This window comes from Eptatretus burgeri, chromosome 3 (assembly GCF_056783735.1).
Source record: "Eptatretus burgeri isolate ZD-2024b chromosome 3, Ebu_testis_v1, whole genome shotgun sequence".
Taxonomy (NCBI): domain Eukaryota; kingdom Metazoa; phylum Chordata; class Myxini; order Myxiniformes; family Myxinidae; genus Eptatretus; species Eptatretus burgeri.
In genome coordinates this window covers 82,993,830-83,020,873 of record NC_140963.1, presented here as the reverse complement: position 1 = coordinate 83,020,873, position 27,044 = coordinate 82,993,830, and the positions used below count along the sequence as shown (strand labels likewise).

General features: G+C 43.3%; 1 protein-coding gene across 6 annotated transcripts in view; it reads right to left on the bottom strand.

The window, feature by feature from the left end:
- Positions 1-27,044, bottom strand: part of LOC147030323 (partitioning defective 3 homolog B-like) — a 178,696-nt gene that overhangs the window by 30,912 nt on the left and 120,740 nt on the right. For 5 of the 6 annotated variants that reach the window (XR_015056311.1, XM_085874248.1, XM_085874246.1 and 2 more), the window contains 6 exons: positions 26,405-26,493; positions 23,191-23,238; positions 22,712-22,942; positions 13,269-13,452; positions 9,577-9,693; positions 8,263-8,601 (listed from right to left, as the gene is read on the bottom strand). Coding sequence is in view for 5 of the 6 variants with exons in the window: in XM_085874248.1 (XP_085730374.1) it covers positions 8,263-8,601; positions 9,577-9,693; positions 13,269-13,452; positions 22,712-22,942; positions 23,191-23,238; positions 26,405-26,493 (1,008 nt within the window). In the remaining variant the exon portion in view is untranslated. The remainder of the gene's footprint in view (positions 1-8,262; positions 8,602-9,576; positions 9,694-13,268; positions 13,453-22,711; positions 22,943-23,190; positions 23,239-26,404; positions 26,494-27,044) is intronic. The other variant, XM_085874247.1, reaches the window with a different exon arrangement.

Here is a 27,044-nt window from a genome sequence, read left to right as displayed (position 1 = left end):
CTCTCTCTCTCCACCTCTCTCTCTCTCCACCTCTCTCTCTCTCTCACCTCTCTCTCTCTCTCCACCTCTCTCTCTCTCTCCACCTCTCTCTCTCTCACCTCTCTCTCTCTCCACCTCTCTCTCTCTCCACCTCTCTCTCTCTCCACCTCTCTCTCTCTCACCTCTCTCTCTCTCCACCTCTCTCTCTCTCTCCACCTCTCTCTCTCTCTCCACCTCTCTCTCTCTCTCACCTCTCTCTCTCTCTCCACCTCTCTCTCTCTCTCCACCTCTCTCTCTCTCCACCTCTCTCTCTCCACCTCTCTCTCTCTCCACCTCTCTCTCTCTCCACCTCTCTCTCTCTCCACCTCTCTCTCTCTCCACCTCTCTCTCTCTCCACCTCTCTCTCTCTCCACCTCTCTCTCTCTCCACCTCTCTCTCTCTCTCCACCTCTCTCTCTCTCTCTCTCTCTCTCTCTCTCTCTCTCTCTCTCTCTCTCTCTCTCTCTCTCTCTCTCTCTCTCTCTCTCTCTCTCTCTCTCTCTCTCTCTCTCTCTCTCTCTCTCTCTCTCTCTCTCTCTCTCTTTCTCTCTCTCTCTCTCTCTCTGTGTCTCTCTCTCTCTCTCTCTCTCTCTCTCTCTCTCTCTCTCTCTCTCTCTCTCTCTCTCTCTCTCTCTCTCTCTCTCTCTCTCTCTCTCTCTCTCTCTCTCTCATTTGTGTAGCACCTGCCTGCTGGCTGATTCAATTATAGGACCGTGGACATCCCTTTAATGCGATGTCCCCTGCAGATCAGGATGGGGAGTGAAAATGTGGTCAGGGTACCATCGCACAATCGTTTCATTTTTTCCATGGAGGTACCGTGACGTCTGAAACATCCTCAAGCGAAAGTTAAAAAATGGGGCAGCCGGCTTGAACTCCCCTCTGAAGGACAACAATTATAACCGATGGATGATGAAAAGTTAAATGCTCGTCTAGTTTTCCAAGTATTGCATTATAATAAGCCTGGAAAATCTAGACGAGCCTTTGCCTTGGCATAATCCATCGATAAGGAATCTATACTAGCGTTTAACATTTCAGGAGGGGTGAGACAACTCATTCTGGAGATTCAATTTTTGTTAGAAGCTAAGACTCGTCCTGAGAAGGCCATCAGTCTCAGGGATACAAATGAAAGAGTGGATAGAATAGTGTAGACTGAAGAGTAGCAGAAAGGGAGAGTAAGATTAGTCATTGTTCATGATGGGACAAAGTGAGGGAAGAAAATTGATTCAGCGGAAACAAAGGTGAGATAAAAGCTGATGGGGGAGGGGGGAGGGAGGGGAGAGGGGTGACTCTTTAAGATAAGGTCAAAGACAAATCGAACACTTTTGGAAGAATGGGAGGTGTTCGAATTGGAGAAGGTCTGGGAGAATGGCAGCAGAAATTGTTGTGTAAAGGCAGCTTGTTCTTCCAAGTGAGGGAATAAGACAAACAAGATGGGCAGGAAAGCAGCGAGAGGAAGAAGTCATGGAAACTGAGTTCTCACAATGATGTTGCCAGATTAAGGGGTCGGGGGAGTTGTTATGAAGCCGACAAGAGATGATGGATGTAAACAGATGTTTACAGGTTTAGAGGGTTAAAGAATTTACAGAGGGGTGGGAAACCAGAGAGAGAGGATGAGGGGAGGGGGATAGCCTTGTTGGTGAAGGAAGATAAAGAAGAGGAAGGAGGAGGCGTAAATGATGGTCGTCTGTGACATTGGTGAGACAGTATAGACAGAGGTTAAAGTCGACAAGGTACAACAGTTTCTTGATAATTAAAATACGTGGAAATGGTTTATTGTATTTGATATCCATGATCGACAACACCTTGTGATTGTGCCTAAATCATGTGTAGGATGAAGACATTGATAGACATTCATGTACGATTGACATCAGGTCAGGTCAGGTGTGGAAGCATGCGCAGGAGCAGCGGGTCATTGCATCCACTTTCCTGTGTTACTCCAGGGGCTTCCTCCTTGCCATCCCCCAGGCAGATGCCTGGCCCATCCCCATCTTCTTGAGATGCCGATTAACCTGCTGCAATCATGAGGTGCGTGGAAGGCCCATTGGCCCTCTGAATCATCCTCCTCCACTCACAAGGGTCCATCGATGAGAGAATTCGATAAGCAGGATCAGCGTCAGGAAAATGAGCCACATGTCCATACAGCCACAGCTGACACTCACGGACTATGCAGGAAACAAATCTCATTTGAATCTCTCTCAGCAACTGCTCATTGGCCAAAAAGTCTGACCAGTGATAGCCAAGGATTTTCCAAAGAGATCTGGTACCAAAGGAATGAAGTGTCCATCTCAAATGCACGGTCAGAGTCCAAGTCTCACATCCGTAGAGCAAGACTGGAAGCACCAAGTACCTGGAGACTCAGACTTTCATCATCATGCACAGGTACTGACAGCACCACACCCCATGATCCAGTGAATCCATGACTCTTCAGGCCCGACCCAGACATCTATTGACCACTGGCTCACAGCCAGCAGAGACATGAATATCACTGCCAAGGTAAGTGAATCTCTGTGACCTCAACATCCTCACCACAAACAGGTACAGACAAGATCGCAGCATCCAAGACGTCAGTGAAAGCATGGATCTTAGTTTTGACTCAGGAATCCCGTAATCCAAGCGGCTCCGACTCCCCATTCTGCACCACAAGGGTCCCCAAAAGGATATCCAGAGTCTCCACAAAGATGACTGCATCATCTGCGAAAAACAGAATCCAGTCCATATAAGTGCTGAAAAGTATGGGCGCCAGTACATACCGCTGACGAACTCCAGTAACAACTGGAAATAAGTCGGAGATGGTATCACCACAGCTAACAGCACTCTCAGTACCAGAGTGTAGTTCAGAAATCAGATTGATCAGTTTTGGTGGCACGCCACGAAGACCAAGAATCCTCCAGAGGGTGTCCTGATTCACTGAGTCGAATGCTTTGTGGAGATCAACTTAGGCTGCAAGTAGCCCCTGCCGAAACTCTCTTCTGCATTCGGTGAGGCCCCGAAGAACAAGGATATGGTCAATCGTTGACCTCTTTTGTGTAAAGCGTGACTGCTCTGGGTGCTGGTGCTCAAGCAGATTGTGGTGAACCCTATCATTAATTATCCAAGCAAAGACCTTGCCCGGCACTGAGAGCAGCGTCACCCCTCAGTAGTTGTTGCAGTCCTGGCGATCACCTTCCTTTTCCAGAGAGGGTCAACAAAACCCCTCTTCCAGTCAGATGGGATGATGCCTGTGTTCCAGGCGGAGCACAGAACTGCATGCAATGTCACGAGTGCAGCATTTCCACCAGCCTTGAGAAGTTCAGCATGGATGCCACAGATCCCAGGAGCTTTACCCCATTTCAACGGGATCACCGCAGCCTGTGTTTCCACAAACGAAGGTGGACCACAGTTGATTGGAGGGTCAGCAATAGAAATAGTAACACCCCTGACATCCAACTCAACAGCTGGTGGATCAGCCTGGTACAGCTCCTCAAAGTAACCGGTCCAGTGGGCCTGCACTTCGAACTCCTCTGTCAAGAGCCCACCACCCTCCGTTCTAACTATAGTACACCGAGGGATGGGCTTGGATAAACACAATGCGTGAATTTCCCCGGAAGCAGGACGAGAATCACTTAACCACAGGTGATGCTCTACCCTGTCACAGATTCCTCACACATGGGCTTCCTTGTCCACCCTTAGCGCATGTTCAGTTTTTCACCTAAACTCCCTAAACAGCTCAGCTCTTCCATTAAGCCTGGCCCTGTGCCTCTGGCCAATGGTATCCAGTGTTACTTGAGAGACAAAATTCTTCTTCGCCCTCAGGTGAGTTACAACACATCCACCGACAACATCGAGGAATGTGGTCTTGAAGGCACTCCACATCTCTTCAGGATTCCCCAAAGCACGCAGATCCCTCAAATCGCCACTCAGCCTGTTCACAAACTCCTCAGCTACCCTCTCATCCTTGAACTTGCCAGCATCCAGCCTAGGCTGGGATGGTGCCATTCTCCCAGATTTGAGCTGCAACTTCAGAGTTGCTACCACGAGCCTGTGGTCAGTATTGAGGAACTGAGCACTCCGGTAGACCCTGCAGTTCTGGATCATCCTCCAGTGACCACCAACGAGCACATGGTCAGTCTCCTTTGCCACACCATCAGCGTTGGAATACCAAGTCCAGCGATGAGTCTGTGTGCGCTGAAACCATGAACCAGCCTCCCGAAGTCCATGACTTCTTGCAAAGTCAAGGATCTTACTGCTATTCTGGTTCACAGTTCAAGACCTATGGGGACCATCACATGTCTCATAACCACACCTGTCAGTTCCAGTCAATGCATTGAAATCCTCCAAGGCTGGAAGAGTATCTCACCTGGGGCACTGATCAACCACAGACTTGAGTGTGACATAGAATGCGTCCTTCATGGTGAGATCACTCACCTCATTCGGAGCATATACAGAGACCTGGGAAATGACAGCCAAGGAGTGACAAATCCATAGTCTCATAATATGCTCATTGACTGGTGTTACATCAATTATTATGGAATCAGCTTATTGGACACAGCTCCAGCAACTGCTTGGGTATGGTAACCATCAGAGCGACCAGACCAATTGTAGGTGTGACCACCCGCCATGATCTTGCCACTATCTGGTCTCTGAACCTCAGAGAGTACTGCAATAACAATGTTCAAATGGTTGAGCTCAGATGATAACAGACACAGGTGATCATCCTCTCTTAGGGATAGGACATTCCAGGCACCCACCAAAATAGATCTCCTCAGGTTAACCCAAGGAGACCGCCGTCTGGTGGACGACACCTCAACAATACTCCGACACACACTTCCGCAATCTGACCCGGGAATGTTACCCCCTGGTTTTCCTCCTATCATCAAAGAGTGGGGGTCCCGAAGGATTTGCTCCAATCCTGTCATCCGGTGAGCTGCCTTGCGGAGGGAAGCTGCACAGGAGGTACTCCCACGGAGTGGGTTTTCTATGTTCTTTGTGTTTTTCTTGTTTTGCAGAGTGAAGGGTTTTACGGTGGCCGGAGTACAAATCCTGCCACCAACCTCCGAAAAATAAGTAACCCAACTGCAGGAGGACGTCCGCAGACACAGTTGGGCACTAGATATGGATCGCCTTTCGCTCACAAGGAGCTCCCCCGCCCTTTGTGATCAGTGTTTAGGTGGGAACACTAAATGGGCCAACCCAAATTCGAATGGAATAATTCCAATCGGGATTTTTGTATATCGCTCTTTCCAATTGTAAGACCGACACCTCTAAACAGTTCTACACCTGCAGAAAAAGTGAGAGGAAATATCACAAAAATTATTGGTGGATTTTATGCACACTTTCCTTCCACATCATGAAGATCTTCACTTAAGGCAGTCTTCTTCGCTTCAGCTTTCTGCCAGGGTGATGCCCTTTTTCGAGAATATTTACCAAGCAGATCAATTTACCATCAGAAAATATCCGTAAATGAAAATATACATCAACTAGAAGGGCAGTCGGTAGAGCGCATACCTCCGCCACGTAATGCCTGATCCACGAGAACATATCGGGCCGAATACATTTTTGAAATATCATGCTATACAGTACTATATGGTTTTTGCCCTTTTTCTCAATGGTGAAGAAACACTTTAAAAATTAAATAATTCTCGTATCCAGATCTGGATTCAGAGCTTCACCAAAATCGAATCAATTCATCCCTGCCAAACACCCAACATGTCCACCAAGTTTCATCCAAATCTGTTCACAACTTTTTGAGATAACGTGCTATATATCGGTTTAGCCCTATCTCAATGGTGAAGAATCACTTAAATTATCAGATCCGGATCTGGATCTGGATCTTCGCCAAAATCGAACTACTTCGTCCAGGTCACAAAGGCAACCTGTCCACAAAATTTCATCCGGATCCATCACATTTTTTTGAGATATCCTGCACACAGACAAACAAACAGACAGAAAGACAAACAAACAGACAGAAAGGGGTGAAAACATAACGTCCTTCACCTTCGGTGGCGGAGGTAACAAGACAGTGCACATGTAGTTTGCCAATCACAGAGATCTTTTACGTTAAAGGTTTCAAGTGGTGTGACAGAACTTTGGGGGTGACTGCTGCACTGTCGAGCGTATGGCAATTCAACCCGCAGATCCATTCGCTTTTGCCAACACACTGTACATTAGAACTCCTCCATGCCTAGATCGTCTAGCCAGACATGCCATTTTGCTCCAACGAAGGACTAATTCTCAAAACATCAGCCATGCCTAAGAGGGTATAAAGTGAGATATATTACTGGGTAAATACATAAGCAAAAGTTCCTAGACTTGGTACAATTGTCAGCTCGTATTACAGAACAGCCCACATGTGGCATTCCTATATTTGGTACTTGGTAGAGATTCAAACATGGGAGAACAGATTGAGGTTTGAGCGGGGGAGGCTGGGAGTGGGGTAGGGGGCATTTAGTGATGAGTGATGATAGCACTGAGGAGGACTTCAGTTGAAAGTAGTAACCAAGGTCAATGAGATAAAGACATGAGACTTCAGGAAGTCAGTTTTTAAAGGGGATGAGGCAGGAACTCAGTAAGAATTGATTGGGGGTATTGCAGGGTCAGGACAGGAGGATTATAGCAAAGTGGCAAGGATTCAAGGATATCACAGGCAGGGTGCAGCGGAAATTCATTCCAGCCAATAGCAAATTAGGAGTGGAAATAAAAACATGGTTGGGCAAGGAGATTAGGTAGTGTTTGAAACAAAGGGGAAAAAAAGATATTAAAACATACAAACAAAATTGATTGGAGGCAGATTGGTAGAGTTGCTGGAGTGTGCAGAAAAGTAGTAAATGAAACAGTGAGTATGCTTAAAAACTAACAAACAAACAAAAAACAACAGAACGTAATTCGAGGAAGGTATCATGAGGAATATCAGGCAAAATAATGTTTTAAAAATCGTGTTCGTGAGAAGGAGAATGCTGATAAGGTGCTTTGGAACACTTCCTCTTATCCCACCTACACACCTTTTCCACCTTCTACACCTGCTGAAGTTAACACTCAAACACACACACACACACACAACTAGCCACCCCATTACATCACCATTGAAATGAACCTCAACAGGTAGTGGCTGTAGAAGCCCTATAGAGATAACATAATCCATGACAGTGGAGTAGCAAATTGGATTGAGAACTGACTTTGAGATAAGATGCAAAGATTGGTTGTAAGTGGGAGTATGTCAGACTGGGAAGTTGTGAGTGGATTACCTAGGGGCATAGCTTGAGGGTAAATACAATGGGAGTTAGGACACCAGCAAGGTGGGCGTATTTCAGCTTAGTCTATCATGTATGGAATGGTCGCACAGGGAAGATTATCACAGCAGGGACAGTCGAGAGATTTAAAATAGAATCTGATGGGATTGGAGGGTGTGGACATAACACGGGCATGACGCCTGGTGTTGGCTTTGCAGTTAGGGTGACTGGCTTGGGATTCTAGAGTCCTGAGTTTGAGCCCTATCGGCCACTGAATTAACACCAGGTGGGGTTTACTAAGCTTGTTATCCTTCTGAAGTTCATGAAATGAGCACCAGCGTACTGGTGTTGGGGCATAAATCATGGGCATAGCTACGTCCTTCACCAATAATTCAACCAGCAGCCACAAAGGAGAGAGAGAGAGAGAGAGAGAGAGAGAGAGAGAGCGAGAGAGAAAAAGTGAGAGACAGAGAGAGAGAGAGAGAGAGAGAGAGAGAGAGAGAGAGAGAGAGAGAGAGAGAGTGTGTGTGTGTGTGTGTGTGTGTGTGTGTGTGTGTGTACACGGGCATGTGACAGATTGACCTTGTCCTGTGTTGATATTTCCTTGTAAAAGGGCAGCTGCCTTGGTGACAACATTGTCCATAGATGAGTATCCATATTACCATTACTATATTCCTAAATACATCCAAATGACTTCATAATCATCTTTGGTATCTCCTCTTCACCACTTTTTGTATAACCCAATTTTACTTTTTACTGCACATTGGATAAATACCAAGAAATAAAATTTTAACAAAACGTGATGGCTCACACATGAGATGGACAACCGTGGGCACGAGGATGACAAACCAACAGAGGAGTGGATGGAAATAGACAGACAAGAGAAATACAGATACTAATTAAGTGTGGAACAGCAAAGCTACAAGTTGACATTATTTACAGAATCAGCAGGTATAGAGGACAACACCAGATGATGACTGGATTGAAAAAATATGATGTTTCAATAGCTCTCATAGAAGCAAAAAACCGGTCTTCAGTACCTTTCAGGTCTTGATGAATGGCGGTTTTTGTCCACTTTGGCATACAGAGCATCAATATCAAAATCATCTTTGAGATTGCACTGCTGCTCAGACCTATGTTCCACTGGCTCTCTTCCCGCCTCGTCAGCCCAAACCCGTTCGTAACCCGGTTCAGGAGAGCCGTCATCACCCCCCTGCATGGGAATCGACCCAGCAGGCTGTTGCATGGGCTCTGGAAGAAAGCAAGAGACCCGAGCGTAGGCTGGGTCAAACTCGTCGTCCTCCATCTCAGGGAGTGCTGGCGTTGGGCCAGACACCAGAGGCTGGCACTCACGAAGCTCTGCGTGCTTGGCTTGAATCCTGTATGGAAGGACAACATGGGTGTTACATGTCGGCATCATTTTGTGCGTGTGCCAGATAAGCCCTGTAATGCTGGCCATTTAATTCAAGGGATCTCTACAGGTTTAGAAACACCTTCCCAATTTGTAATAATTATTTGTGCAAATATAGAACATTGGCATTGATGGCTTTATGAAGTGCAACTCACAATTCTAATGGTTTATCAAGTTCATCAAATGATAAATGTTTTGTTGTAATATTTTTCAGATGTCGAAGGCTATATTTGTTTCCAAACAAGCTGAAATATTTCAGTTTGTTTTTTTGTCTTTCCAAAATGTATTTCCCAGCAGTCCATGCTTTTCCTTGGGGTCAATAGAATGTAAGCAGATGTAACTGGGACCCCATTTATCTTGCGGTGATAAGCACTGCCACATAATTATGAAGAGATCCTTGTATCTGGCCATCTATCACGAAACACTGTGTAGAATACTTTCGTCGAAGCACAAAACCATAGGCTGGTAGGGCAGCCTGGAGGGATGCATATTCGCCTCTGAGCTGTCTAGCCTGGTTTTGAATCTCGACCCGGCTATAAACCATCATCCTGGTGCTTCGCAGGCAGGGTGAGGCATCAATGAGTGTGCTGTCCCACAGATGGACGTTAAAAACTGGGCTTCCTGCTATCTGTCTGCCAGAATTAGTTGTTGGACATTAAAGATCCCACAATGTCCTTCGATGAATAGGAGGCTAGCTATCACAGGCAACCCGAATAAATTACAAATTCCTATCCAAATTTCAGGCATGTATAGCTGAGTCATGAAGGACTTTGGCCAAAAACTTTTCTCGGCCGATGTCAAAATATGGGAATTATTGGGGCTGCTCAGTCGTCGTAGTAGAAATAGTCGGAGTAAGTTGTAGTAGTAACAAAGTCAATGAAAGCTCATTTGCTTCTGCACACTCCCACCTAAATGATAAAAAATTTTTACGATTCCGACTCACCTTTTTTGCTCCTCTTTCATCTTTTCAATTTCTCCTTCAGTCAGAGCTGTATTTTGAGCTCCTTGCTTCCTCGAGTCTCCTTTATCCACTTTATCCCCTTTCTTACTCTTCCCAAACCTACAGAAACAGCAATAAAATCATACAAAACAAGAAAAAAAAGCAATTGGAGATTGCAGACCCTCACCAGGACTTGTTTTGTGTGGTGTTTGTGCGGTTTTGTGTTGTGTATTACTGTGTCGGAGTGGTGACCCATCCAGGATTGTGCCCCATAGCCAAGGAGACTGCTAAGGCAGCACCAATGCTCTGCACAGAGTATGGTCCCAATGGATGGATAGATTTGTGTATTGGTGTGTTACATAACTAGAACTGCCACTCTAACTGCTGGCAGTGATGACCGGGTACCAAGACGTCCCGCTTTGATCGGATACCTGACCCTGACCCATGATGTTTTTTAAAAATAATTATTCAATAGAATTCAGAAGTGGATTAAAATAAATTCAATTCAAATCAACTGGAACACCAAATAGGTACAGTCCAGCATTGGAATAATCAGGAAGAACCAAAACAAGCAAAAAGCAAAGATGAAGTCATCAGGAGGAACCTGGATAGGATTCACATTTCAGTTGCTGCTCCTCTACCCTCAAACCCCTCCAGGCACAGCCAAGTGAGCCGTATGCAAATTTTTTAATTTATTTAAATATAACCCAGATAAAAAAATTAAATAAATCTGGCTGCCAGACCATTCATCCAATCAAGTTCAAATTTAAAACATATTCAACATCAAAACTATATCATAATTGTGAAGTTTCACTACAATTGATGCAGCTGTTCCAGAGAAAACATTAGCTAATATTTTTCTTCAATCCAATATAGCTGTCAAACCATGTGACCGATCAATTATTCATTTACAAACTTGTACACCCAAGGCTGGGAGAACATTTGTTTGAAGTTCCCCTCCATTTGTCCAGCCGTTCTGGAGAAGATTTTTTTTATAGGTTTTTGGGTAAATCCAATATGGCTGCCAAGTCATGTGACTTATGCCATCATATGTGAGAATCTTTTCTTCTTTATGGTTAGGCAGTCATCTGTGCAAAGTTTTGCCTCAACCTGTTCAGATACTTCAGAGAAAAATATTTTTGAAGGTTTTTTTTAAAAAACAACACAATATGGCTGCCAAATCACTTGACTGAGGACGTCATCAAAATATTTTATATGGACCATTTTATCCCAAGATGGCCCTCAAAATTTTTCATTCTGATCAGATGTGGCATTCCACATATGCAGTTATGATGTCACAAAAAAAAAATAAAATCACTTCTTCCCCATGAGGACTTGCAGTGTGCCAAGTTTCAATTTTTTTCTTGGTGTGGTTTCAGAGATACAGAGGAACAATTTTTTCACGTTTTTCTAACATGGCTGCCACACCACGTGACCTATGACGCTATAATTATCAATACAACATTCTACATGAGTAGTCGCTCCTATGATAAAAATTTCATTTCAATCCGACAAACAGTTGCAGAGAAAAACACGAAAGTTCTTTGCAGACAAACAGACAGACAGACAAACAAACAAATGAAAAAAATCACTCAGAGTGACAACTTGGCACAACAGCACAAAGTGGAATGGCACTCAGTTGAGCGCATACCTCTGCCAGGTGGAACAGTTTACATTTAGTATCCCACTGATGGGTTGGATCCGAACCAAAATCCAATCCGCTTGTTCTTGTCACCTATTCAACTCATCCACCATGTTTTGTCATAACTCGTCCACAACTTTTTGAGATGGTGATATATTTAGTTTTTGGCCCTGTCTATCAATTTTATAAATTAGGCCTGTGTTGACCTTTTCACCTTATAAATCATTTGTAGTTGAATTCAGCGACCTGACATGAAAATGCTCTTCAAATTTCAAGTCAATCGGATGAAAACTGAGGATTTTGGAAAATTTGGCCCAAATTGGCTGATGTCCACCTTTTGACCTATGTTTACCTAAAAATTAGTAGGTGGTTGAATTCAGTGACCATATATGCAAATTCTCTTCAAATTTCAAGTTAATAAGATTAAAATTAAAGATTTTAGAAATCTGGCCTATGTTGACCTTTTGGTATATGTTGACCTTTTGGCCTGTGTTTACCTCCAAATCAATAGGAGGCTGAATTTGGTGACCCGATATTCAAATGCTCTTCAAATTTCAAGTCAATCGAATGAAAATTGAGGATTCTAGAAAATTTGGCCCAATTTGTCTCAAATTGGTCTTTTGGCCGATGTTGATCTCAAAATTAATAAGTGGTTAAATTCAGCGACTTGATATGCAAATGTTCTTCAAATTTAAAGTCAATCGGATGAAAATTGACAATTTTAGAAACAATTAAAAAATGTGGCCTATTTTGGGTTGACCTTATGGCCTATGTTGACCTTTTGACCTATGATAACCTCAAAAGTAATAGGTGGTTGAATTCGTTGACCTGATGTGCAAATACTGTTCAAATTTCATGTCAATCAGATGAAATTAGAGGATTTTAGAAAATTTGGCTCAAATTGGCCTATGTAGACCTTTTTGGTCAACCGAATGTTGTGAAACATCAATGCGGGACGATCGCAGGATCGGTTGCATTAATTTCTGAAAAATTCAGAACGATTGGTAGAGCGGTTTGTGTTGGAGGCAAGCTGACAGACAAACAAACAAACAGACAAGCCAGTAGGCGAAGAGGGATCCGCGAGGATCGAAGCGCTGGATACGATGCTTTTCATTCTGACCGATCCACCGATGAAGATTCATTGCCAAGATGTATTGGTTCACATACAATTGTTCCTCTGCCTGGCAAGATTTTTCCTATTGCGTATTTTTCCAACTGGCACTGCTCATAAATAATTACGGTAAATAGACACCCTATTTTTGAAGGACTACCATTTGAAAAACAAAACCTAAATCAAAAATCGGCTCCAGTAAAATTTTCTAAATATCTCGAAGTGTTTAATTCCGAAGTCTCGTTTCTCCACATTCAAAACTGTAGGGCAAGTATTGAAAATAGTGAACGCGGTTTTTCGGCCGCTGCATAGCAACGAAACTCAAACGCGCACACTCCCAGCTCATATGGCACCTGATCACCAAGTTTCATCGAAATCGGTTTGCTGGTTTGTGCTGTGGAGCCTCGCGTTGCAGAGACACACACACACACACACACACACACACACACACACACACACACACACACACACACACACACACACACACACACACCGACAATAAGGGATATCGAGCAAATCCAACAAACACAAACACACAAACGGAGGCGATCAACATACTTGTGAAAAAAATGTTTTTCTGCCAAGTAACAAATGGACCCAAATGCCATACCCTCTCCTCCGGCGAGAGTAACAATGACATCATGCTTACTGGTGAAAGCATAGCTTGAATCACATCAATCCTGACCACACTAATCGAATGCACATCCGGTTCTTTTCCCTCACAATAAGCTGAACTGGAAAAACAAAAAGGAATGTTTTAATTAAAAAAAAATTTCTCAAAACGACAATAACATTGTCAATTCAGAAACACATTGTAACAACCTTATACATCTGATCGATATGTAGAGTCGCCATGAATAGTAAACACCAAATGGTACGAGTGTGCAGGTAAAGGAATGCTCGTTAAGGCTGTTGCTCAAATTGCTGAACATGACCTTGTACCTAAACATGACCCCAAAGCTCCTCAGTCTGCTCTCCTTGCGCTCCTTCTCTTTCTTCCCCTTCTTTTCCTTTTTCTTCGCTTTGCCCACAGGTAGGCCGAACGAAGAGGGCAGCCTATCAGCGCCATTTTGTGCGGAGCGCTCCTCCTGGCCCAACAAAACACTCTCCGTTGCGTCTTCGTCGGCTGTTATCGGGAAGAAATGCCACGAATAAACATTCAAAGATTCAGTGCATTTCATTGATGTCAATGGATGTAAACAGTGCACGGATGTAACATTCATGGATTTCACTCATCCCCAGCTCAAAAGAAGCTACGGAGAGAGTGCCGTGAGTTTTGTACAAATGAGATCTGTATTAGGATTCCCAACACCACTGCTCCCTCGTACAGTGCTCCAAAAAAGGCTTCAAATGGCTTTGTTTGTGACCCTTGAAAGGCTTTTGGCAAATAAAGCAGATCCACATGAATGCTGCAGGTGCAATTTTGAATGCTAATTAACAGAGACTCACCAAGTTTGCCTTGTTTTCACACCTTAATATTTATAAATTCCAATGGTCAATATCAGCCACTTTAAGGCGTTTGATTTATTATCAGATGTGTTGCTAATTATAAAATTGGAGCCATGTGGTGTGGCGTGGGAGTAAGGCATCCATTTAAACTAAACATTGTGTTGCCATCGCTCATTTATTGTGGATTAAATTGTATGAAACAGGAGAAAAATTGCGTCGATGCCCGTCCCTGGAGAGACCAAGGTCTCAATCATACTCGCGCGGACAGCAAACGTACCTGGCACACAAAAAAAGGCAGACAACCACAAAGCCCGTGAAGCTGCATGGGGTAGAAATGCTAAATTCCTTAGAAAACTTGAGGCAAAGGCTCACGAAAAGCATGCAAGAACGGCATGAACGAGAGGCACGGATCAAGGGAGGACATTGGCAGAGAGAACTGAGAGGAGATGCAGAGAGGGAGGAAAACGTTCGAAAGAACAAAAGAGTGAAAACAAAAAAAATGGGCGAAAAGGTTGAAAGACAGGAAGATATTGAGATAAAAGGACACTCAGGCATGTATAACAATTTCCCACCACATTTCTCCATGAAGGCCCATCAAGCCTGCAGATTGGTTACCAACCTATTGCTGTTTCTCTGTGCTCTATCTTTCATAATGCTGAGTGTCAAGCAAGGAAGTAGCATGGACCATTTTTAAAGTCTTTGAAACAACTCAGCCAGGGTTTGAACCGAAGACCGCCCAGACTCCAATCAAATGCTCATTATTAGGCCGCCGAGTGTGGTTTAAGGTATATGAAAGCAGAATAAAGTCTCAAACAAGCATCAGCTTTTTACAATCCATTTAGGGTCAGGGTGGAGCTTGTACGTATCGATCACATGTAAGACAAGGACATGAGGAAACATCACTGTATTTTAACGTGGATTAAAGAGAGAAAGACAAAGACAAAGACAAAGACAAAGACAAAGAGAAAGACAAAGACAAAGACAAAGACAAAGACAAAGACAAAGACAAAGACAAAGACAAAGACAAAGACAAAGACAAAGACAACGACAAAGAGAAAGAGAAAGAGAGAGAGAAAGAGAGAGAGAGAGAGAGAGAGAAAAAGAAAGAGAGAGAGAAAGAGAGAGAGAAAGAGAGAGAGAAAGAGAGAGAGAAAGAGAGAGAGAAAGAGAGAGAGAGAGAGAGAGAGAGAGAGAGAGAGAGAGAGAGAGAGAGAGAGAGAGAGAGAGAGAGAGAGAGAGAGAGAGAGAGAGAGAGAGTGCAATGACTGCTTGAAGTCTTGGAGGGAAGCAGGAAGCATGGTATTCAACTGCCTCTGGAAGGCGATCCCACAAACAAAAGAGGAACAATGTTTTCACAGTGGCATTCAAGGCTGCCTTCATTCCTGGATCTTTGACTTCCTTCACCCAGACAGTCAACGTGCTGTCAATGAAAACCTCTCCTCCCTCTTCGTGGAGGCTGAAGTTTCCCTAACCAGTGTGTTGGGCCCAGTCGCGTTCATCATCTACGTAAATGACCTATCTGATACTCTGGAAAACCCTCTATTCCTTTTTCCAGGTGACGCCACATTTGGGGGTACATTCCCACCAGGCTGCAGCTGGTTTTGGAGGCAGTCAGCAGCTGCATCTCTCTCTGCTGATCTGGAAATGATTAGATTCCGGTCTGATAAATGCCACATGCTCTTCAATGGTGGAAAATCGTCTCACCCTTTTACTCCGGAATGATCGTCAAATTAACCTACCTGTCTATTTCTATGGTCAACCAGTGGAAGAGGTAAAGTCTCTTGAACGTGTTGGCTTCACCCTCAGCCATGACCTCTCGTGGCCCAATGGCAAAGCAAAGCTGGCCTCCAAAGCCAGCCGCAGACGAGGCATTCTCTGTCGATCCAATTATTTCCTTGGAAAATCAAAGCTAATCACAGACTCACTGCTCACACCCACTCATTAATTCATCTTTTTCTCCCTCCTGTGGAACCAATTTTTCAGTCTGTTGAATCCCATTCTTCTCTCCAGGGCTTTAAGATGGTTGTTCTCCACATTCAGGTGATCTCTCATCCACACCATAAATGGTTTGACCCTCAATACCATCACACCCCCCCAGCCCACCTCCTTCCAGGTTTCCAGGTTGCTGGGTTTGACCCCACTCCCTCATCCTCCTTTTACTTTATTTTGTTCCATTTCTGCTTCTTCCACAGTTTTCGCTTCTACTTCTATGATTGAGAATGTGTGGCTGTATCCAGCTTGTTTACTCCATGGTGTCCTCCTACTCTTGCCTATGTTCTTCCCAATGTCGTTTATTAGTCCCCTACTGGTTTCACTGGAGGGGACTATAGGTTTAATCTCGGTCTGTCCATCCCACCTGTGGGTTTTTTTTTTCAGACTTTTTTTCCTCCCATGCTCTTAACATATTCAAAAGAAACTTTATTATAAGGGACATTTTAAAAAAAGCGGGTCAGGTAACGGTAAAGACTGTCCGAGAATTTTTATCAAGCATATATTGCCCAGTTATTGCAGAGGCCTTATGGTGATCCTGCGTTGCTGACATCATTTGAACATTTTTCTAGGCCTTATAAGGGGTTCAAGCACTATTTCGAGAATATCAAAGAAAGTTGATTTTTGAGTTTGTTCTTTACCGTTACCTGACCCGCTTTTGTGAAAATTTACCATAAGTTACAGAACAAGTTTGAGTTTCAGGGCGTTTCATAAATTTTTCACAGAGTTCTGCCCTTTTTGGACTTAGAAAATATCACATCAGTCGGGGACATTTATTGCAAAGTAATTCTTGCTCTTGCTACTTTCGATCTCCCTCTATTTTGTCCCTCGACCCACCTCTTGGTGTGTTCCACCCTGACACCCCCACTCCACTGTTCTTTTTGTTCTGCTGTGTCCTGCTCCATTATGTGTTCTCACACCGCCACGAGCCTCGACTGTATAAGCTATGAGTAGCTCTGGTCTACCAATGAATGAGTTGGAACAATAGAGGATCCCCAGGCTGCAGCTGGCTTCAGAGGCCAGCTTTCCAACATGTTCAGCACAGGAGAAGTCATGGCTCGCGATGAGACATCGAGGTTCAAGAGAGACAACCTATTCTAGTGGCTGACGATGTAAATAAAGAGGTGGTTTTGTTGAACAGTGTGAGACTGATAGATATTGTTACATGGAGGGGGGTGGGGTGTGGGGTGGTGCATAACTCGAATGCATTAAGAGTGATTTGGTTCATGTGCTCAGGTACTTTTGATTTACACTTGTATTGGAACCTGTCAGACATAAGTTGTATGTAATATGTACACTGAGGAGGCAGTGACTGGAAATCATAGAGCAGAATAGAGTAAGGTTGTGACGTATAAACCTTCTGTACGGGCAAGGCCAGGTGGAGGACTTGTGGGCACCAAGGTAACAGAAAGGCACTGGTTGTAATGGAATGGAAACAACATAGATTGTTAGGCCAAAGACTACAGGCCACAGGCCACAGTGATGTACTGAGCTGCAGATCCCCTAGGGAGCGGCTAGACAGCCTGGAGGGCGGCGCTGCTCACTTGCAGTGGGTGGCCAACGGGAGGGCTGCTCCTCACCCCCCTCACCCCTCCCCCCCCCCGTGTATGAGGGTGGGCTTAGAGGTAATAAAAGCCATGTACATTGATGTGTGCACTTAAGGTGAGCTCCTGGTTCCAGATTGAGAAGACATCTCTCTCTGCTTCATCGCTGATGAGACATGGATGGTTTGAGGACCGAGGATGGCATCTCCCCACCACCATGTCTCATCGCCTTCCTCTTGCCTTCGTACCATGCCACACCAGTCCTATACAATACCAACCTGCATGGGTCATCTTGAACCCAACAAGATGCCTGCTCAAGTCCTTGCCTGCCCCTTTGTTTCTTGTTTGAATCCGGTATTTTGGCACCATTAGTGGGGTTTAGGGTTCTTGTATATAAGTTTCTGTGAGCCCTCATATCATATTTGTGTCTGTCAACCACCCGATCTGTTCCATTTATTTATAGTGACCTCTTTCCTTATCCCATGTATTATTTTTAAAATAAAAAACATTTATTTGCAAGGAACGTCTTCCCGCCTTTTGCCATGTATGGGCAACCACCAGTTTTGCAACACATTTGGCTGGAGGTCCTTTGGGGAACATTAATTTATCAAAGAGTTTCCACCATTATAGTGTGGATAGGCGCCCAAACACTGTTCACTCGCAGCTTCATGCGTGAAGATTGATAGCAAAAGATCCAGAAGAATTCTGATGTTTTATTTGCCTTTTCCGTCTTAGAAAAACGTAACCAGCTTGGAGCATCATTCGTTACAGAAGCTGCTATTCTCACCACTTGATCACTTCATTGGATTTTTAGGCCATTTGAGTGTTGTTCCTATTCCTTTCTTGCTTTGATTTTTTTTGTTCCTATTCCTTTCTTGCTTTGATTTTTTTTTTTTTTTTGTTCCTCTTCCCTTAATTTTGGACAGTGAAGTAGGTATCAATATAGTTGAATGCATGCCAAAAAGATTTTTCCCAGAAAAAGCAGCACAAGTGGCAATTTAGTGCTCAAAACCCTAATTTTTCCATGGCCAGCCTTCGACTTCGACTTCGATACATCCCAGATCCTACACCATATGGTCTTCACACGATGTGCTCACATGTCCCCCACACTTTTCAATAATGATCGACGCCCTTGGTCAGACATCAGGCTGTTTGAAAATAGGACAAAATGACATCGGGTTTGCTTCCATGAGTTTGCATGAGTTTTCCATGACTTTTCTTCCAATTGGAGGAAAGGTCTAGAGTTGAGAGGATATTTGGGGTTTTTTTGGGGGGGAGGGGGGAAGATAGGATTTGTATGTAAAGTCGAGGCTCGTGGAGGACTTCAAACATATAACGGATCAGGACATAATGGAACAAAAGGAACAGCAAAAAGAGAGGGGGTGAAACACACCAACAGCAGTCTTGAGGGACAAAATAGAGGGAAACTTGGACGAATAAGGAATGTGAGGAAGAATGAGGGGGTATGGGAAGAGGCATGGGGTGGACAGGGTGGATACAAAAGCAAACTCTCAGGAAGGAAAAACTGGAACTTTGGAAAGAAGTGAGCTTGGGAAAGGTTAATGAACACAGAAAAGATCACGGTTTTGGATGATCTGAGATGGTGGTGAACAGCTGTCTTGAAGATCTGGAGGGAAGAATGAAATTGACGAGAATGTAGTGCTGTAGTTGGTTCCACAGGCAGAAAAAAGAGGAACAAATGAGTGGATGTGAGCAGTGATTCTGGATTTTGGGCGTTTCACCAGAAGGGGGTTGATGGTGGACTGTGTGCGCCGTGCATAAATTTAGGTGGGGGCGGAGGGGACAAAGCACTGAAAGAACAGAGGGTGCAAGACCAGAAAGGAGGTGGTAGAAAACAAAGACCACTGACCTGTCTGTGATGTGAAAATTTTGGAAAAAATGTTTGTGATTTTGCACACTTCTTGTGAATGTGAGTGATGGAGGTGAACTATCAGGAAGATGGGAGGTGGCCAAATGAGAAGCACAGATTGAAGAGTGCAGACAGAGGAGAAGCAAGGGCAGCAGAGAAAGATTTGAGAACATGTGCAATGATGCCATCTGGGCCATCATCAATGCACAGTCAAGGCTGGACAGCACTTCCTCTACCCTCTTGGGCGAGAAGGACGCAGAGTCCACCAGACAGTGGGTACAAGAAAATAAGGTGGGGGCAGAGTGGGATGGGTTGAATACACAAGATTTGCAGACAAACATTGAGTTGAGACATTCTACCTTATCTCAAGTGGAGTCTGTGGTGAGGCCAGTTGAGGTGAGCAAGGGGATGGAAGGGAAGCTGACATGAGTGATGGATTTGACAAGGCACCACCAGGACTTTGATGAAGGATACTAGTTGGAAAGTTCTGCCTTAATATTACACGGGATGTGAACCCAGGATCCTCGAATCATGAACGAAGTGCTCAGGTGGGAATGTGAAACAGGCCAAATCAAACTTCCCAATATAGCATGACGAGGATAGATCTCCAGCTGGCATACAGTTCTGATCCACGGTCTAATTAATGATGACGGATCTAAACCCGGTCCTGCACGTGCCCCTTTGTGTATGCTTATTTTCCAACAGCTTTACTGGCATATCATCAACACGCCAATGCTGTGCCTGTGGGCAGTGAGATATAATTACTTTCTCATGTCTGAAAACATAAATGGGGGAAACAGATATTTGCTGTGTGAAGAATGTTTGAAAAACTTTATACTAATAACTAGACCAAAATATATATTTTTACATTTTTTTAAAGACTTATTGTCATTCTAACACTGACCTAACGCACACTTCTGAAGCTGTATTACAAAATTTGGGAGGATTTTCTTTTGTTGTGGTTCCACAATCGAAAGTAGTGGAAGTGAGTCAAAAATAATGGCGGATTGTGGAAGGGGGGGGGGGGGTGGTTCGTGTGGTTTTATAAGATACACCCACAAGCCGTTTGATAAACGACATTGTTTATTCATGTAATCAGGGTGTTTCACATGTTAATAAAACATTGCATTGACTCCATCGGCTGATGGAATTGATAAACTGCCATATTAAAATATCTGATGATAATTATGTAAGAAACATTTTAAGACTATCAGGGCAATCGGTCGAGTGCATACCTCTGCCACATAATTCCTTATCCATGGGAACACATTGGGCCGAATACATTTTTGAAATTTGCTATATGTCGTTTTTGGCCCAATCTCTCAATGGTGAAGAATCACTGAAAAATTAAATAACTCTTGTATCCAGATCCGGATTCAGATCTTCACTAAAATCGAATCAATTCGTCGTGGTCACAAATCCAACCTGTCCACCAAGTTTCATCCGACACCATCCACAACATTTTTGAGATATCGTGCTATATATTAGTTTCGCCCTATCTCTCAATGGTGAAGAATCACTAAAAAGATTATCAGATCGGAATCTGGATTCGGATCTTCACCAAATTTGAATCAAATCTTACTTGTCACATTCCCAACCTGCCCAAAAATTTCATCCGGATCTGTCCACAACTTTTTGAGATATCTTGCACACAGACAAACAGACAAACAAGAAGAAGCCGTCGTGCAGAGCATTATACTTGCAAAATCCATAAAACAAATTTGACCTCAAAAATAATTCACTGGTTGAATCCAGTGACCTGAAATATAAATCCTTTTAAAATTTCAAGTCAATCGGATGAAAATTGAGGATTTCAGAAATACCAACTAAGTTGCTGACCTTGGGCCTATGTTGACGTTTTGGTCCACGTTGATCTCAAAAATAAATGGCTCATTGAATTGAGTGACCTGAAATATATATCCTCTTCAAATGTAAAGTCAATCGGATGAAAATTGAGGATTTTAGAAACACCACAATGGTTGTTGACCTTGGGACGATGTTAACTTTTTGGTCGATGTTGACCTCAAAAATACTTGCAGAGTTGAATTCTTTGACCTGAAATATAAATCCTCTTCAAATTTCAAGTCAATCGGGTAAAAATTGAGGATTTTAGAAATACCAACTTAGTTGTTGATCTTGGGCCTATGTTGACCTTTTGGTCGATGGTGACCTCCAAAATAATTCGCTGGTTTAGTTCATTGACCTGAAATATTTATCCTCTTCAAATTTCAAGTCAATCGTATGAAAATTGAGGATTTTAGAAATCTCACCTAAGTTGTTGACCTTGGGCCTATGTTGAACTTTTGAACTCAAAAACAAGAGGCTTCTTCCTTATGACAAAGTCTACCATGTGGTGAAGTTTCGTGAAGATCGTTTTAAAATTGTGACCAGTAGGCAACAAACAGACAAACAGACAGATAGACAGACAGAATAACAAAATCGACTGACCAATATACTTGAAAAATCTTAGATTTTGCAACTACCAAGAAAAAGACGTCGTGCAGAGCACGATACTTGCAAAATCCACCTCCCCCCTCCAAAGGTTGCAACGGATACATCAAATTGTCAATTTCATTAAGATTAAAATTCACAATCTTCACAAAGTTCAGCTCAATCAGATGAAAATTGATTCTTTTTCAAATTGAAATTGATGATTTTAGAAGTTTGACCTTGAGTTGACCTTTGAACGTTTAGCCTCAAAAATAGTCGGTTTCCCAATTCAGTGACACAAAATGCAAATCTTGTTCAAATTTCAAGTCAATCGGATGAAAAATGATGATTTTAGAAATTGGACCTCAAGATGATATTTGACATCAAAATCAATAGGCTTCTCAGATGAGACGACCTCGACAACTTGGTAAAGTTTCATGACGATCGGTTTTTAATTGTGACCTGTCAGCGACAAACGGACAAACAGACAGAATAACAAAATCGACTGACCAATATACCAATATACCAAAATCTTCGATTTTGTAAGTAACAATAAGAAGACGTGCACGATACTTGCAAAATCCATAAAACAAATTTGACCTCAAAAATAATTGGTGGTTGAATTCAATGACCTGAAATATAAATCCTCTTGAAATTTCAAGTCAATCGGATGAAAATTGAGGATTTGAGGAACCTCACCGAAGTTGTTGACCTTTGGCCTATGTTGATATTTGACCTTTTAACCTCAAAAACGAGGCTTTTTGCTTATGGCAAACTCTACCAGGTGGTGAAGTTTCATGAAGATCGGTTTAAAATTGTGACCTACAGGTGACAGACAGACAGTCAAACAGACAGACACAGACAGAATAACAAAATCCAATTGACCAACATACTTGAAAAATCTTCGATTTTGCAAGTCACAAGCAGACAGAAAGGAATGAAAACATCACCTCCTTCACCTTCGGTCACAGAGATAATAATTCACACAAAACTATGAGAAGTTGCTTATAAAGTGATAAAAAAGACATCACAGACTTACCTTGAAGTTTTCTTTAAAAAAAAGTAAATCAGAAGTTTTGACACTTTCATCACGTGTCACCAACCTTCCTCAGATAGGGCAGTTTCCTCCTCCGTGCCAGGCCGTCCTTCATACGATTTGTCAATGGCCGCACGAAAGCTGTCGTTGCAGCCGCGGCTCAGAGCCACCCGGCTCCGTGGGAGCTGTCCACTCGCTGCGCCATCAGTCGTTGATCCGGATAGGGCTGCTTGCAGGCTCTCCAGTGAGCTGGACATCTTGAGGCCTAGGGCTGGTCCGTACGCCCAGGCCTGCAAGCCTGGAAACACACAGATATAGAAATGGCAAAATGTAAAATCATTACTTCAAATGGAGCCGTGAATTCCTTCCTCCACAAGACTGCACTTGTGTGGGAGAAAAAGAAAGGAAAACGTTTTAAACTAGACAATAAGTACTGTATAACAATAAAGTTAAACACACCTGTACATTTGCTGTGGTTATCTATCCGAGGTGTACAACTTCCAACAAACTATTTTATTCAAAAGAAAAGTGTAAGGTACCATATACCAGGGATGTACTTTGCTTCTTCTTCTTCATCATCTTCATCTTCCATCACTGTGAAGGCGAATGGAACACACACAGGTGCATGGTTGATCCGATCGCTTTCGTTGATCAAATGGTACCCAAGGCTATACTCTGTGAATTGACAAAAACTGAACCAGTAACCTAATTATTTGCATTTGTTTACTCACAATATATATCACAATTATTTCTCGCAATTACAAATAAACTACAGACATACAGAAGGGGAATCCTGACCTAATTCATAAAGTATTTTATTTCCACCTGTATGTTCAGAGAACAGCTCAAAAGTTTATGGCAAAAATTTGGACCCTTGTGAGTTCTGAAACATCTCCAGGTGTAGCGACTGATATTGATGACATCATCGGTGGCCAGCAAACGGGTTAAACAGTCACCTGGGACCATTAGGATGTGGTACGAGAGAGACTTCTGTATAAAGCTTTGAGTACCTGAGAACTTTTGAGGTTCAAACAAACTTTAAAAATTTTCCTGGGAAAGCCACATTTCCAAGCTGGTCTCCAAAGCCAGTCGCCGACTGGGAATCCTCCGTCGTGCAAAGTCCTTCCCCAGTCCACCTGAGCTCCTGACAACATACAAAGCTTTCCTCCACAGCCTGATGGAGTACTGCTCTCCCCTCTGGGCTGGTGCTCCTGCTTCTCACCTTTCTCGACTTCACACTGTGGAAACCAAGGCATTTAGAATCATTGGTATCTCCCGCGATGAGGCTGAGTCTTTAGGCCTCTCACTCTCTCACCGCAGGGAAGTCGGTGGTCTTCCTATCTTCTACAGTCTCCTCTCCAGCCTCGCCCCCAAGCTCTGTCTGCAATATGCCTCCCCCCCTATATTTCCGCAGGGTGCTCAAGGTCCGCCAGCAACCCCCTTCTGGTAAAACTACCAAAATCAGGAATCACTGCTCACCTTCACTCCTTCATTCCTATTTTTTCCCACCTTTGGAATAAACTCCCACACTCTCTTCAATCCCACTCTTCGCTCCATGTCTTCGAAACAGCTGTTCACCACCATATCATATGTTCCCCCATCCAAATCCTCAATCTTTTCTTTCCCTGTTAATCCACTCCAAATCCACCTCCTTCAAACTCCCTGATATGTCCATCTTGTTTACCCCACGTACCCTGCCCGCCCCATCCTTTTCCCTTCCACAGATCTTCTCTTGTCTCCTGCTCCCTTTGTTATACGTTGTGTGTGTTAGCTCTGAAATGAGCTTCAACATTGTATACAAAAATAAAAATCACTCATTGACGATGAAGGTTAACCGAGTGGGTCATCAATACAGTCAGGCATGATATAACAATTTTTACCCAGCACACGCAAAGCAAAAAGTGGGATTAAGCAATTGGTTCACTTATGTCTGTCTGTCTATCCACAAAGGTCAGTTTATGATCAAGGACCAACTTAATTTCAATTGAATGTCATAATTTGAACATTCATTGCATCTGCAGCGGTAAACTCCCCCCCCTCCAAATTATTTTTTCCAAACAACGTTTAAAATCTTATTTGATTATGTATTTGAATACTGTAGAACACAAATAACCTTATTAACAATTTGAAACACCTTCTGTTTCGCAGTACTTGGAGGAAAAAAAAATGTTAATGCCCTGAGGACAAGATAACTGTTTGAGAGTCTGAATTCTGACAAATATTGCGGCGCATAGTGCTCTGTGGCTACTATCACGCCTGCTATGGCAATGCAAGGTTCACTAACAAAACAAACGTACATGTTGCTCGGAAATGCAAAGCAAGAGTTGAAAAGACTCTTCGCATGTTCTTTTTCTCAAGACGACACAGGGCAAGGTGTTCTCTGAACTCTCCGGCTCATTTAGCCGTGGAAAGTAGTGGTCGACATGATTTTTAACAACGGATTCAGAAATACCAAATCAGTTTCAGGATAAACACAACATCCAATGGAAAAATACCTCTTGAAAAGATACGTGGTGTAAAGCAGTGTTTCTCAACCTTTTTTGTCCCACGCCTCACTTTGATTTTCAAAAAAAATTGTACGCCCCACCATGATTGGAGACACTACAGTATATACTACATATGTATTCAAAATGCATTATTGAAACTTTATTGAAAATTTTATTCAATTGCTGCTCACTTCAATGGGAGCCCTGCCCTTGACGCTGGCTACAGATTTCTTTGATTCGAGGAACCAATTTTGTCAGATTCAGCCATAAATCACCACGTTTCATGATTTCCAGTCGATTTCTCTTAGCTTTCTCTCTCTGTTTCTCTCGAAAGCGATCATATATTAATTCTGAATAGTCATGCCCCACCAAAATATTACCACGCCCCATCTTGAGAAACACTGGTGTAAAAGCACAGGTGTAAATAAATAATCACAACACTAACCCCAGGTTGTTAAGGTTGCGTCTGTTTCTTAAAAGGCCAAACATTAGATATTTTAAAGAAATCACCGTTGCCTCCAAGTGGAGACAATAACTCCTGATCCTCGAATATCTTCCAATGTGCTGTAGTTGGTTGGACAATTTGCAGGAGATGATGTTTTGGACAAACTGCTTTATCTACTTATTGTACAGCTGCTGTGGGCAAGAATATGCGCAAGGACAGCATTTCATGAAATATTGCACAATTTCTGGGCATTGAGCAGATTTATCCAGAAGCAAAGGAGAATGGGAAAGAATCAGCTTTGGGCCTTCTCTCAACAAGCGTCACAAATAGTGACCATTGGGACGCCAGTAATGAGCTACACCCTCCACCGAAACCGGACCACAGGCTACCTAGCCTGATTGGATCTGTTCACGGGTTACAACGATTTTTTTGAAATGCCCTCCACCAATCGAGTTTTAGAGACAACAGATTTGTTTACAATGTAGGTTTAGCTTTGTATTTATTTGCTGTCCTTTTATTTATTGTTTCTTGTTTCTGTCATCATCACAGGGGCTACAGAGATTGTTCAAGCTTGTTATGCTGCCCTCAATGCGATTCGTTTGACCAACAATGTCATACCTCGTCTTCACTCTCATCCGACACATGCCCAAACAGGTGGAAATATCAAGATTCAGTGAAGAAAGGGATGGGAATGGGAATACATCGAGGGCATCCAATCAGGGTTAAAGCAATGGTGTAAAGAGTCGGTCATCCAGACATCCCTCAACTCGAGCCTCAGAGATCCCCCTCCCTCCCTCCCCCCAAGAGAATTCACACAAAGCATCCTTACAGAGATCCATGCTCCGAGATTTCCTGCCGGACAGCACATCGTGACCACCACTCTGAGACCTCTCGATGTCTCGCCCGAGTGCGCTGACGCTGCAGAAACCATCAGGCCGGAGTCAGCAGAGGTGCGGTGATGGAAAACAGGGGCACAGAGAGGAGAAAGAGCAGGGGGGTGGGTGTTGGAGCAGTGGCCCAGCACATTACATCTGCTATCTTAATCAGACTGCATGATAGAACAGCAGGGAAATAAACCAAAGGATGTTCACACCCCAAGAGAGGTCATTGTGGTTGGACCTTCCACCAATGTGTTTCACGCAAATTGCACCATGCTGTTCACCTGCATCATAGGTGTGTTTCATCAAGCGTTATGAGCCTTGTTCAAATATAACCTGACTGAAACTTTGCTGAAAGAATAATAAATGAATTTGGGTGAGGAAAAGCAATTTTGTAATGAGATATGTGCAAATGAGTGAGAAGTTGGGATGATGACAATATAAAGGATACAAAACAAATAGGTGGGTGGAAGGGTGGGATTTTTCACTCTGAACAGTCATTTTTCCTTATTTATCTCAAAGACTACCACTACTACTGCTACTGTGACTCCTACTACTACTACTACTACTACTACGATGAATCCCACATTC